This window comes from Cydia pomonella, chromosome 25, assembly GCF_033807575.1.
Source record: "Cydia pomonella isolate Wapato2018A chromosome 25, ilCydPomo1, whole genome shotgun sequence".
Taxonomy (NCBI): Eukaryota; Metazoa; Arthropoda; class Insecta; order Lepidoptera; family Tortricidae; genus Cydia; species Cydia pomonella.
This window is the reverse complement of record NC_084727.1, coordinates 5,686,304-5,700,384: the sequence shown is the minus strand read 5'-3', so window position 1 is coordinate 5,700,384 and position 14,081 is coordinate 5,686,304. Positions and strand designations below refer to the sequence as shown.

Below are 14,081 nucleotides of genomic sequence, written 5' to 3'. Positions count from 1 at the left end.
AGACCTTTTTGTCGATATACAACTCTGGATGTTGGAATTGAGACAACGGTGCTAAAATGAGAAGAGATGGTGGTGTTCTAGATATTATGTTGTAGGTGGTGATCTTTTTGAACTAACATGTAATTATAGTAAAATAATCTAAGTATTTATAAACACAACATAATACATATAAAACTTAAAATCTAAATCTAAAAATAAATAAAACTAATCTTAAAATAAATAATAATTATAGTTGGTTTAGTTTAAAATTAAAACACTCAGTCTGGCCTCCACGTATAAACAGCGGCCAAACGTCTAGACTTACTAAGGATAGGATAGTATGCACACTTAACTACACGGGTTTATTTATTTGTTGTCAAAATGATACCTATATCTGCGAGTACTTGTTCGGTGTTAGTCTATACTGGAGGTTAGTCTATATAAGGATGAAATTGTCCTTTGTCCAGTGCTGTCATAGGGTACTTTGTACCGATCTATTCTTGCTTGAGGAGCACTTGCTTCAAGCATACAAATATTAGCCCAAACAAGACCCTGGGACGAGTTTATGTAATCACAACTTATCGATAACCTCTGCTGGAAATAAAATAAGTCGCCGGGTGAGTTTCTTGACAAAAAGACTTATTATTCCAACTATCACACATTCGAAAATCAACCTTAAACTTTAATTTCAAGGTTCATTTTTAAACAGGCTGATAATGTGAGGCGGTATCCCCACTTGATGAGGAAAATAAGCCACAATGCGAGTACGTTCCGAGAAGCAGTGTGGTGTGTGAAGTGACAAGGTTGGTATAGTGTTTGTAAAAACTGTTTTATTTTTTGTTTATAAAACTAAGCTGTGTGTTTATTAGTTGAAAGGATATTAAATATGTTAATGCAGGGTACATTTTGCAAGTATTTAGCCTCTATGCAATAAAACGTTTCCAGTTTGAAATTTTAACCGTTATCATAAAATTTGTGTTTACGTAAAAACCTGGGAATCTCATCTAGAAAACGTAAACATGCAGGCTGATGCACTCGAAGGTACTCACCTATCTGTTTATTCTTAGGTGTAGTGGTTATAACGCATAAATGACCTTACACAGTTGATGTCCTTATTTTTATTGTCCTTATCAAACACAAGAGTTCGCTAAATTGGTTTTAAAATAGTTAACAGTTCATTTAAACCACAATCATTTTTAAAAGACGAGATTAATTTAAAAAAAAGTATTTATTATACAGAAAACTTTTATAGGTAGGTAGGTAGTCAAGTTGGTTTAGTTTTTAACTAAATCAAGGACCGTTCAAGTTACATTATAATGCTTATAAAGAGCTTGCTTCTGTTATGAAAATGATCTATTTGTTTACAATTAATATAATTAGCTCGGATAGTGAACTAAGTTATATGAATATTAGGTTAAAAATCTATTCGAAATAGAACAAAGGAATGACATTGTTATTGATTATTATTTTGATAGCCGTCGGAACCCTAATAAAAACTAATACAGCCATTGAAGTAGACTGACAAAAACCACTATTGGGTTATTAAATAGCATTCAAACAGGTTGTGTATATATGTGTGTTTAAAACCTGTTGTTGAGAGCTTCTGTTTGCGGTATTTTATTTGCTCCAACGTCAGTTGTTCAGCTCCTAGACTTGTAGCCTTATTAGGTACACTTATTTATTTTATTTATTAAAACTTGATTCCACAAACAAAGGAAAAAGTCCAAATGGCGGACTTAATGCCAAAAGCTTTAACAGTCAACAGTTGGATGAAACAGAGACATGTTGATGATGGAGAGATTCATAATTTACAAGGAGCATTTTCGTACTTACACACCTTCAATAGAAGGAGACTTTGCGTATTTATGTACGATTATTGTAGAATAATGTTTGTGATGACTTGAATGACATCAACATTATTCACGCTCAGGGGCCATATTTGACTCGAGAAAGTAACGAAAGATACATAAGGTAATAAGCGTTCGAATCATTCCATTCTTTCCTTTTTATCCGACGCGTCAGAAGGAGGGTAATGTTTTTCGAGCGTATGTACGTCCATTTCTTTGGCACGCCCTACAGCCTAAACGGCTGGATGGTTTTTCACATACGAGTGTCGTTGAATTCGGCAGAATTATGGTAGTGACATAGACTATATAAATTTTGAAAATGGCGGATGTAAATGATAAAAAAGCGGCCAAGTGCGAGTCGGACTCGCCCATGAAGGGTTACGTACCATTTATGACATATTAAAAAAGAAACTACTTACTAGATCTCATTCAAACCAATTTTCGGTGAAAGTTTGCATGGTAATGTATATCATATATTTTTTTTAGATTTTTCATTCTGTTATTTTAGAAGTTACAGGGCCAGGGACAGTATTTTTTTTTGTAATTTGGAGGAAAATTACTCCCAATAGGTTGAGTTTGGGCAGCTAAAAAAAAATACGTGTCCGTTATTTTAGACTACTCTATAACATATATAAATATAAATCAAATCGGAACCGGACAGTTAGGTACCTTTCCTTGTAAGTATGGGGAACCCCCAAAATTTATTGTTTTTTTTTCTATTTTTGTGTATAAATCTTAATGCGGTTCATAGAATACATCTACTTACCAAGTTTTAACAGTATAGCTCTTATAGTTTCGGAAAAAAGTGGCTGTGACATAAACGGACAGACAGACCGACATGACGAATCTATAAGGGTTCCGTTTTTTGCCATTTGGCTACGGAACCCTAAAAAGGGGTGGGTGGGGTGTTTTTTTATTTGTTAATCAATTATTTAATAAGTTGAGCAAAACGCAATTGAGATCAAAAATACCATTAGAATAGTTGACCTCTGCTTAACAGGTCGCAATTCTTAACCCATTCTCGTGAAATTTTTTGTCCACATATTGGAAATTTCCAAAAAGCAATAAGTTTAGTAAATTTATTTTTAATGTAAAGTAAAAGTAACGTATATAAATTAATTTCGGTAAACGTATTGTTGATGGCATTATATTTTAGTCATTAAAGTATTAGCAGGCATCAAGGGGTTACGGAGGCTTAGAAGGCAAAAAAGCTATTTGCGAGGGATCTTGCTTACTCAACTGCCATTAAAGCGTATGTTTGGTTATTTTAAGTACCATAAATTCAGGGTTTTAAAAGTGACCCAGGAGATCGTAACCATGGCAACGAGTGGTAGTGGCAAGTTAATTTACTTCTAAATTAATCAAGCCAACAAAATGGTAAAGCGGTAGGTGTAACCGATGCTAACACATTTCCTCTTATTTTCCAGATGTACAAATTCCTCTCAATACTGGTGCTGCTGGCTTCGTGCCTCGCTCAAGACGACGGGGGCGACTTGGAGTCCATCATCAAGCAGCTCCAGAACCAGAACAATGGCGCAACGCAAGCGCCGCAGTCCTCCACTTTGGTGCCTAGCATAGTTAACAATAACGCTGACGGTGAGTAACACTAAATAAAATGAAATAAAAATATTTATTTACAGTACAGCTATCATAACAGTTATGTATATAAAATTATTTCTAAGAAGTATAACATAATACAAACAGTGACTTTAACGAAGTCATTCTCAGAACAATAGAACACATCAATCCGGGTAGCAACTTGATTGAGCGTGCGCAAGGCTCTCGTCCACGGCGGCGGGCCGGTGCGCACTTGTAGCACGGCTAGCAGCAGCGGTCGGCGTCGGCGCCACACACACCGCGGGGGCGCGCACAGGCTCACCGTGGTCAGTTCCTCTGGGTTACTGATCCTACCAATAGTTTCAATATATAGGATGCTAGAACAAGCTCCCGCCTATATAAACTCCAACTGGTTATACCCTACCAATTAGCCCACATTACTCAATAATTTTTAAGGCTTGTGTTGTATTATGAGTACTTAGACGACGAAATATGTAATATATAAATAATTAAATACATACAAATCAAATTGTTTCTGTATTGAGGTGTGGAATAAAGAGTATTTGTATTGTATTGTACATACAAAACAGTAAACACCCATGCTCATCACACTCATAGATGCCTTACCAGGATTTGATCCCGAGACCATCGGCTTTATATGCGGAATCACACTATATACCGACTAGGCCAGAAAGGCCGGAATAGATCGCGATATGGTCAATTTGATTCATTCCTTGCTCTACTCTTCGTCAAATTTCTGTAAAAGGTTACGGTAATACGGGCAAATCCACACTTTGTCGCAAAGTTAAAAGGGCCTAATTTCCATTATCAACCAGCCTTTAAACCAGAATTACGGGCAGACACAGAATACTCGTGGGCCGCACCGTAATCGTTCACTTTGGTGTTCAGCATGGTTAACAATAATACGGTGAGTCACTAGATGGTGCTGTCAGTTGGATTCTTCGCACCGTTGTATGTTCTAAGTTTGCACCACTAGAAGCTTGGTCTCTGGTGCTTATCAGGAAGGGTCTAGTATTAGAACAATAACAGATAGAGGTCCAATAGTGCGACGTTAAGAAATGAGCCCGCTAATTCACCATAATTATATTTTAAGCCAACCAGTGACCCAATAAAAAAACCTTCGCTGGTCTCGGACTGCCGCCTTATTATCTTCTTAAACAATGACTGACATTCGAGCGGTTCGTGTCCAAACCAATACTTCAGTGGTCTATAGGAATCGTATTACGTGATCACCGAACACCCGTCATAGAAAACGAAGTGTCGGTAACCTCGACCGGATGGACCCGGATCGAACTAACATGAGCGTGAGGCAATCCTTATGCTGCATCATGTACCATAGACATTGTACTTATTGGAGTAAAACAAGGTCTTTTTAAAAGAAACAAAATGTGTTTGTTTCAGACGACGACAAGTCCTGTTTGACAGCAGACAGCCAGAACGGCGAGTGCGTGCCGTACTATTTGTGCGGCGCCAATGACACCATCATTAATGATGGCGTCGGGATCATCGACATCAGGTTTGTCTTAGTTATTGTTTCTAGACAAGTCCTGTTTGACAGCAGACAATCACTACATGTGCGGTGCCAACGACACCATCATTAAGAATGGCAATTGACATCAGAGCGCCTAGCCAAGATGCCTCTCTACCACTCTTTGTCAATAATACCCACGCCAAAACAACTCCTGTTTGACAGCAGACAACCTAGATACCAAAACACCATCATTAATTATAGCGTCGAGATCATTGATATCACGTGAGTGACCAGGAGGACAGAAACTCCCACCAGTAGGGCTGTGCCTTCCATTGGCGGATGTAGCAAACTGTCTTCGATATCCATAGTTTACCGCTACCGTTCACATCAATATTAAAAGCGACTGCATACCTACAATCTCGTACATTTTGGCCCCTGCTGTGTCATGCATGACCATTGTTAATATACTAAATTAAACGTGGAGCATTCTCTTCTAAACATTTATTTAGGTAAAAACATAATAATAAACGGAAACATATTTTTCATGACAAAAAGCAAGAACGAACATGGAATAGTAAAACCAAAGACAAGGAGTAAAAACAGATAGGAGTGTTGCCAATGTAAATGTACATTCTATTAACAACCATAAAATTGTCTTGTCACCGTGTTTACTACCACAAAATGTTACGAGTATGAAATATGCGTCAGCCACACGTGAATGAATGAATTAATGAAATACATACATATTTAGCCACAAATGACACCTTTGAAGTTGAATAGGCACAACTACCATTAGGAACATAAGGAACATATATATATATGTTAGTCTGTAAGGTATTTGTAATATGGGCCTTGTTGCCTGAATCAATTTTTTAAATAAATTAAATAAATAAATAAATAATTTTATGGACCTAACAGTTTATTCAACATGCTTTCAGAGTAAAGGATGGCGAATGCAAGTCGTACTTAGATACGTGCTGCCTGCCGCCGGACCGTAAGACTCCAGACAACCCCATCACCCCCGCACCTCCTGTTAAGGTACTATTTTATAAACACAGACTTTAATTGTTAAACCATCTAGACGCTAAATGGCTCGTTCAATAAAGTCTTAAGGTCACATCAATCAATAATGTCGTTCTTCGGCTTCTACTATCTCAAGATACACGGGCTAAATTCCTTAGGAAATAAAAAAGTTGTCATATTTGCAAAAATACGTAGGTACTTAGTTTTAGTTAAGTAAAGTCAGATTAAGCTAAAATGGCAGCGATTTTGATAGCACAGATTGTGCAAGTGTTATTGTGAATGTCATAATTTAATAGAAGTTTAACGTTTAAAATAACACTTGCACAGTCTGTGCTATCAAAATCGGTGCCAACGTAGCTTAGTCTGAATCTAGTTAAATGATTAGGGCCTATCTTAGTCTCATCATCAATTCAACATCTTACTTCATATCTTTTTGGATCTGGGGTTAAAAATGGTGTTATTTTAGTTATATGTATTTCATTGCAACATGATATCTTTCAATGAATTTCAATCTAGGTACATATTTCCAAAATTCTGTTCCTTAAATAGGTATTAAATGCGTCAGAGGCGACTGACCATAACGGCCATGAGTTTTAACTCATTATTCTAACAACAAACTTATCATTGCCGTCCTCAAGGCCATTGATCGAGCGATCCCTGTATAATCAATACGTGGTTGATGGTTTTTACCAGTTGGTTTGTGAGCAGCATTATTAAGTTTGTAGGTGTTACATCAAACGGGAGTCATTATATTGCTATTAAGTTGCCGCAGCAATGTCAATGACGAATACGATTATGATGCATAGCGGTATTGTGTGTTTCCCGGGTTTTTTAGATATATTGGAAGTTAATTTGTGGGTAATCCATCACGTTAGATCATCATTCGTTCATGTACCTGTTCTATTTAAAAGGGTAACCACGTACCTACTCGACCATATAAAAAGAGAAAGCTTTTTCCACATTTAAATATTTTCCATTCTCCATGATTTTTAGGGTTCCGTAGCCAAATGGCAAAAAACGGAACCCTTATAGATTCGTCATATCCGTCTGTCTGTCCGATTATGTCACAGCCACTTTTTTCCGAAACTATAAGAGCTATACTGTTCAAACTTGGTAGGTAAGTAGATGTATTCTATGAACCGCATTAAGATGTTTACACAAAAATAGAAAAAAAAAACAATAAATTTTGGGGGTTCCCCATACTTAGAACTGAAACGCAAAAAATCATTTTTCATCAAACCCATACGTGTGGGGTATCTATGGATAGGTCTTTAAAAATTATTTTGAGGTTTCTAATATCATTTTTTTCTAAACTGAATAGTTTGCGCTACAGACACTTCCAAAGTGGTAAAATGTGTACCCCCCCCCCCCCCCCCCGTAACTTGTAAAATAACAGAATGAAAAATCTAAAAAAAAAATATGATATACATTCCTATGCAAACTTCCACCAAAAATTGGTTTGAACGCGATCTAGTTAGTAGTTTTTTTTAACACGTCTAAAAATTAAAAAAAATTTTTTCATCAAACCCATACGTGTGGGGTATCTAGGGATAGGTCTTCAAAAATGATATTTATGTTTCTAATATCATTTTTTTCTAAACTGAATAGTTTGCGCGAGAGACACTTCCAAAGTGAAAAAATGTGCCCCCCCCCCCCCTGGAACTTCTAAAATAACAGAATGAAAAATCTAAAAAAAATATATGATATACATTACCATGCAAACTTCCACCGAAAATTGGTTTGAACCAGATCTAGTTAGTAGTTTTTTTTAATACGTCATAAATGGTACGGAACCCTTCATGGGCGAGTCCGACTCGCACTTGGTCGCTTTTAAGTATGTTATTGACACAATGAAAAACTTCGAGTAGGTTTTTCAAAATTTGCAATACAGTAAAAACATTTTGTTTTAAAAAAGTGAAACTTATGAACCTGGAATAAATTATGCTGAAGCGATGAAACAATGAAATCATAATAATTTGTTAAGATTTAGTGTAAACAGTTTTCTCTCGAAATTGAATTTTGAAGAAAAAGTATCGTTATTCGTTAGGATCGCAAAGGTATTCTTCAGAAATAAGGCTTTCAATTTTATGATGCCATATACGCGTTACCCACCTCTTTACAATTTAAATCCCCATATGATTCTTCTCAAACCTCGGTAGCCCATTTGATTTCCAAATTGATTACGACAAAAAATATATCTCAAACTTGTTGAGCAAAATTGACGCGGGCAAAGTGGGCTTCTTCGGGCATATGTAAAATGAGTATAATTTTGCATTTGTTATAGAACCGAGAGGGCTGCGGCTGGCGCAACCCCGACGGGCTCGGGTTCCGTATCACCGGCGCCGCCGACGGAGAGGCCAACTTCGGCGAGTTCCCCTGGATGGTGGCCATCCTCAAGTAAGTATTCAAAAAATTTAGAGTTAGAGCTACTCAAAAACTGACGGTGTCTCTGGTTCACCAAGCGATATTATACAGTACGAAAACTATCCCTTAAACTACTTGACTCAACTGTTTTGTGTCATTAAAATAATCTATAGATTTCTTGAGTAGGTACCTTATTTTTGTATTGACAGTACCTGACTAGGTATAGTAATGTATACTTACCTAACGGTGACAAACTGAAATACTCAGGTGTTCATTTAGACTAAGTAATTCATGATACAAATATTTCCAGGATCGAACCAGTAAACGAGAACGAGCCAAACGGCCAGAAGCTGAACGTGTACGTCGGCGGGGGCTCCCTCATTCACCCCAGCGTGGTACTAACGGCGGCCCACTACGTCTCCAATGGGAACCAGCTGCGAATCCGCGCTGGAGAGTGGGACACGCAGACCAAGAACGAGCTGTATCCGTACCAGGACCGAGATGTTAAGGAGGTGGTGGTTCATAAGGACTTTAACAAAGGTATGTAAGATAAGGGAGGAACTATTGGCGATGGTTATTATTCACCCCAGTGGGGTGCTAACAGGCTCCCCACTCCCCAGTGGGGTGGCGTGGCGAACGGGAAATAGTGCAAATCCGCGCTGGAGAGTGGGACACGCAGACCAAGAACGGCCCATACTAGGATGTTAAGGAGATGGTGGTTCATAAGTAATTATGTTGGTATTGTCGTATAGAAAGGTATGTTGGTATTGTCGTCGTTTTATTCTGATAATACTTCAGACACCTGAGGATAAGGAGATGTCAAACGTACAGTTGAAGCGTATACGTATCTAGGAGTCGCAAGTAGTGGAAAATGTTATTTGGTTATCGTTGACATGGAGTATTTAAACACCCTTAAGAATGGCATCTATCTAGTGTGCGGCAGGTGGCAGAATAGGAGTAGGTATTATAGATTATCTTTGGGTTACTTAGCCAGAATACCTACATTGTGAAACATAAAACTAAGCTAAGAAGTCAACGCTTACTTTCATCTATTTTCTAGAATATGCCTACAGCCATCAGCTGAGTTACCTAGAGTTATTTACATTAAGGTTTTGTAAATAAATCCATCCTTATCCAAATTTAGTTGTTCATTGGTGCTTTTTTCTCCAGGCAACCTGTTCTACGACATCGGTCTCCTGTTCCTGGCGTCCCCCGTGGACGCGGCGCCGAACATAGGCGTCGCCTGCCTGCCCAGCCCCGGCGTGCGCGCCGTCGGCGGCAAGCGCTGCCTGGCCAGCGGGTGGGGCAAGGACCACTTCGGGAAGGAGGGCCGGTACCAGGTCATACTCAAACGGGTATGTCATTCAGTTTCATATTATAAATAGTTCCGTTACTTAGCTGATGACAGGCTATGATAGAACACATAGAAGCATCGTTCAATCGTATGTATTTTGCCAATGTTTAGAACGGTCATGGTCGTGACCGCTATTCACGCACTCTGTTAGTGCTTCGAAATGGAGACCTAGGCTCTTTGAAACATGTCGCGCGAGTGAATTAAAAATAAGACTAGTTAAACGGGGTCGAAAGTTTGTAACGATTTCTACGCAGACAGAGTTTGTTTATACCTATGCATATGTCGTCTATAGTATAACCGCGACGTCATTTCTTAAACCTGGACAGACGTTAATAGCTTCCTATTCCCAGGTGGAGGTCCCAGTAGTGGACCGCGCGCGCTGCCAACAAGAGCTGCGGAAGACCCGCCTCGGCAAGTACTTCGAGCTGCACAGCTCCTTCATGTGCGCCGGCGGCGAGACCGGCGCCGACACGTGCAAGGGTGACGGCGGATCGCCCCTCGTCTGTCCTTCTGAGGTAAAACTACGATTTTTGGTATCTTTATTTGATCCTGGGACGATGATGTGTACGATTATCACGAATGTATAACGTGTTGGTAATATCTATCCCAGTTTCCCGGTCAAGGAATGTTGGAGAACATTATTTATTTATTTAACCTTTATTGCACAAATGAAAACCTTATTTTACAAAAGGCGGACTTATTGCCATGAGGCATTCTCTACCAGTCAACCTTTAGGGAAAGCAGAGAAATTGTCGGGGGTGCTACTTTAACAACAACAACCAAATAGTTATAATATAATCATACATCATATTATTATCCGCACGTTAATTAATTTCATCATAAAATAGTACATTACGATACAAGTGCGAAAAATAGGAAATTCGAAACGAGTGGCGATAAATTAAAACACGACCGAAGGGAGTGTTTTAAATCGACACGAGTTGCGAATTACCTATTCGCACATGTATCGTACAACGTTTTACAGTACATATGGCCCTTTAAATGTTCGACACAGTAACGTAATATGCTACTTCTCGCACTAGTGCTATAAAGTAGCCCCATATGTACTGTAAATTTAGTTTCTGCATATTTTACCATCATTTAATTTATCTCAGCTAATTCAGAATCAACCTCCGAATTCAAGCGTGTTTGAGGTCTACTATTGTTACGGTGGCCTTAATCGAATATCGTATATTTCGGTAAGAAAAAACTCAGATAAATTACACTACTCTTTATTTGCGTTAGTAATACATTGGGGACCATAGGGTGGTTTTACAATACCTACTTAATATATAACTACCATGTTTGTGTAAAACAAACATGTCAAACTTTCCGCCGTTCTGTTCCAGTACGAGAAAGACCGCTACATCCAACATGGCATCGTCGCGTGGGGCATCGGCTGCGGCGACCAGACGCCGGCCGTGTACGTCGACGTCGGACACCTCCGGTCCTGGGTCGACGACAAGGTCCGCGGACACGGATACGACGAAAAAGTTTACACTTACCTTGACTAGGTTTACAAATGTCTTGGAAATGGGGGTAGCACTCACCGCCGCCTGTGACTGCATCATCAATCAGTCGGCTACATTTTCTCGGCAGCTTCTTAAAGACTAACCCCCTTATTCATAAACGTCTACTAAAGTTGACAAGCCGCTAATAATTGTTTGTCCCTTTCCGACGTATTAGTATGATGGAAAGGGGCAAACGATTATTAGCGGCTTGTCAACTTTAGTAGACGTTAATGCATAAGGGGAAAATAAAGCGCTAATTGTCCTAAAACATATATAATGAATAAATTATAATTATAAGATCCACAGACCTAAATAAATTCATATTTTAGGGCTCCTCTACACGATGGACCATCGTACGCCAGTCTAAGGGACGCAGCTATGCAGTGGAATGAGATAGCAATATCACTTGCTCGCTCTAACACATAAATGCGTCCCTTGCACTGGCCTACGCTGGGCCATCGTGTAGAGGAGCCATTTGATTAAGGTCAATATGGAGATTATGAAGATCGGCATATAAAAAATTTTATTGGGAAGACTCGTATAGATCGTGTCATTCACAAAGACGCATGCCTCGACTCGCATTGTCATATTAATAAAGATTAGATTTGATAAATCTGAGCGTCATTGTAGATGACACGAACTATATTTAATTTATATAGGTACGTCTCTCAGACACAGTCAGAACAGGAAACGTTTTCGCTCCCTCTGTTTTACCAACCTTCTGTAAGTGAAGCATGTAGTTGTAGGCGGTCTTCTCCAAATTGATACAATGTTTTATCTTGAAATGTATCGTGGGTGTGTGAGTGTTATAGGTAGGTGTTTTATATCGGCATTGAAAGGGGCCTGCTGCGAACTACTCCGTTGATTTGTTCGTCTAAGAGAGACATCTCTAACAGTGGCAAATGCAAGACCCATAGGAGAAGCAGACAAAATTTCGTTTCTCGATGTTCGCGGCAGGCCCTAAAAAATGCCTACGAAAGAAAGTTGAACCGCTTAAACTCATTAAACCAAAATCATGATTTCGATAGGTTCTACTTTTGTTTCAGAAATATTCAGTAAAAACGCTAAAATACTCAATTGTGCAATAAATAATGGCAGTTTTAATCATTATGCCGGTAATAAAATATTTTTCAATTTTGCAGTTCTTTTTATTATTTTTTAACCCTTTCAGCTTCCTGGATGTTCATTTTGGTTATTGCGCCGTCTTTTTGTGGACATGAGATTCACGAGATATTCTAAATACTGAAATTGACGGACGTACCGCGGAAACTAAAGCCAAAGCCTTATAATATTATACCTAGGCCTAGTCCCTTCGATGTTGGCCTAATCGATAATAAACATATTTTCAGTTTAGGGCGTAATAACTATACATCAATAATAAATTGCGTTAAGTTTTTCGAACAAGGAATCCTAGCTAAGCCTAGATAAAAGAGGCGTTTTGTTCACTGCGACGCAAACGATTGACTAGGCCAATGGTTCCTAACCTTTTCAGTACTTTCACCACTTTGACTAACAAGGGAACTTGATTTCACCCCTCCTCCATAATTATTAATATTCTTTCTTATAGATCTTTGTTTTCTTTGATTAGCTTGTCACCCCCGTAAAATACCAGTTTTACCCTCATGGGGGTAATTACCCCCAGGTTAAGAACCATTGGGCTAGGCCCTCAGGGCGAATAGATAGGCAAATTATATCGTCGTCATATTCATGAAAGCATTAAGCTAATACTATTTATGACGGCGATAAAACGCCTAAATTAAAAATCATTGGCTGTCTCCATAAAGATAAGTAATAAGGGCCATAATAATGACGATGGCCGTTTTATTCAATACAATTCAATTCAATTCAATTCAAATATACTTTATTCATGTAGGCCTAGCAACAAGCACTTATGAATAGTATTACATATAATTATCTTAATCTAATTATCAGAGCAATTTATTGATGTTGTAAATATTATTCCATATATAATACTAATGAATATAATTCATAGATCAAATTTAATACTAAAACTTTCACAAAATACAGTCATACAAAAAAAAATTGAGAGTATTGGAGAATATTGGAGTGAATAGACCGTCTAAGCTAACTCTGCGACCTTTCATGTGTGTGGTGTCAAAAACCGTGGGTACAAACCTCGGTTGTGCCGTATAAAATCTTTGCTGCGGCTGCTTTGTGCTGAAAAAAATCTTAATGCAAAAAGATAACTAAGACCCCATAAGCACGTTTAAAAAGCGTTCGAATAGTGTATTCCCATCTGTGCCCGCCCCACGTGACCACCGCCATACAAGAGGCGGGCACAGATGGGAATACACCGTTTTAATGACGCAAATTGATAACTAAAGCATAGTTCATATAGAATTGGCACAAATCGGACTGTTCAACAAATCCGACAAGCTAAAACACTAGCTCGACTATTGTACGACCCAGTATTGACAAAATTCGAAGGTTGCTTATTGTTGGTCGACAAGACGTATGTAAAACTCGATTTTAATCAACTACTCGGTTCGAAGTTTTATATGGCCAATAATAGAGGTAATTTACCCGAAAAATATAAGTTCGTGAAACTTGACAAGTTCGCAAAAAAACATATGATATGGCAAGGAATTTATAATTGCGGCTGTAAGACGAAAAGTTTTATAACATAGTCAACAATGAAATCGGACCTTTATATTAAAGAGTGCTTAGAGAAATGAGTATTGGCATTTATTAGAACCCATAACGGTCCTGTGAAATGTTGGCCAGATTTAGCCAGCTGCCACTACTCAAAAAAAGTTTTGGCATGGTATGCTAAATAATCAGGCCAATTACATACCCCGCGAGATGAATCCTTCGAACTGTCCCCAAATTCAATCTATCAATATCTACTGGGCAATCATGAAATTTTTTTAAATAAGATTAGTCAAATTGTCCATTGCGATCTACAAGAAATCAACACCCCAAAAATGTCGACA

At 38.4% G+C, this 14,081-nt stretch overlaps 1 protein-coding gene across 1 annotated transcript; it reads left to right on the top strand.

Annotated features, from left to right (window-relative positions):
* The first annotated feature begins 673 nt into the window (after positions 1 to 673).
* LOC133531432 (phenoloxidase-activating factor 2) lies at positions 674 to 12,268 on the top strand. Its single transcript, XM_061869646.1, has 9 exons — positions 674 to 782; positions 3,254 to 3,422; positions 4,806 to 4,920; positions 5,814 to 5,913; positions 8,183 to 8,295; positions 8,573 to 8,802; positions 9,433 to 9,617; positions 9,967 to 10,131; positions 10,966 to 12,268. Exons 2-9 carry the CDS (start codon positions 3,254 to 3,256, stop codon positions 11,128 to 11,130), a joined length of 1,242 nt encoding a protein of 413 aa, XP_061725630.1. The 5' UTR covers positions 674 to 782; the 3' UTR covers positions 11,131 to 12,268.
* The last annotated feature ends 1,813 nt before the right edge of the window (positions 12,269 to 14,081 follow it).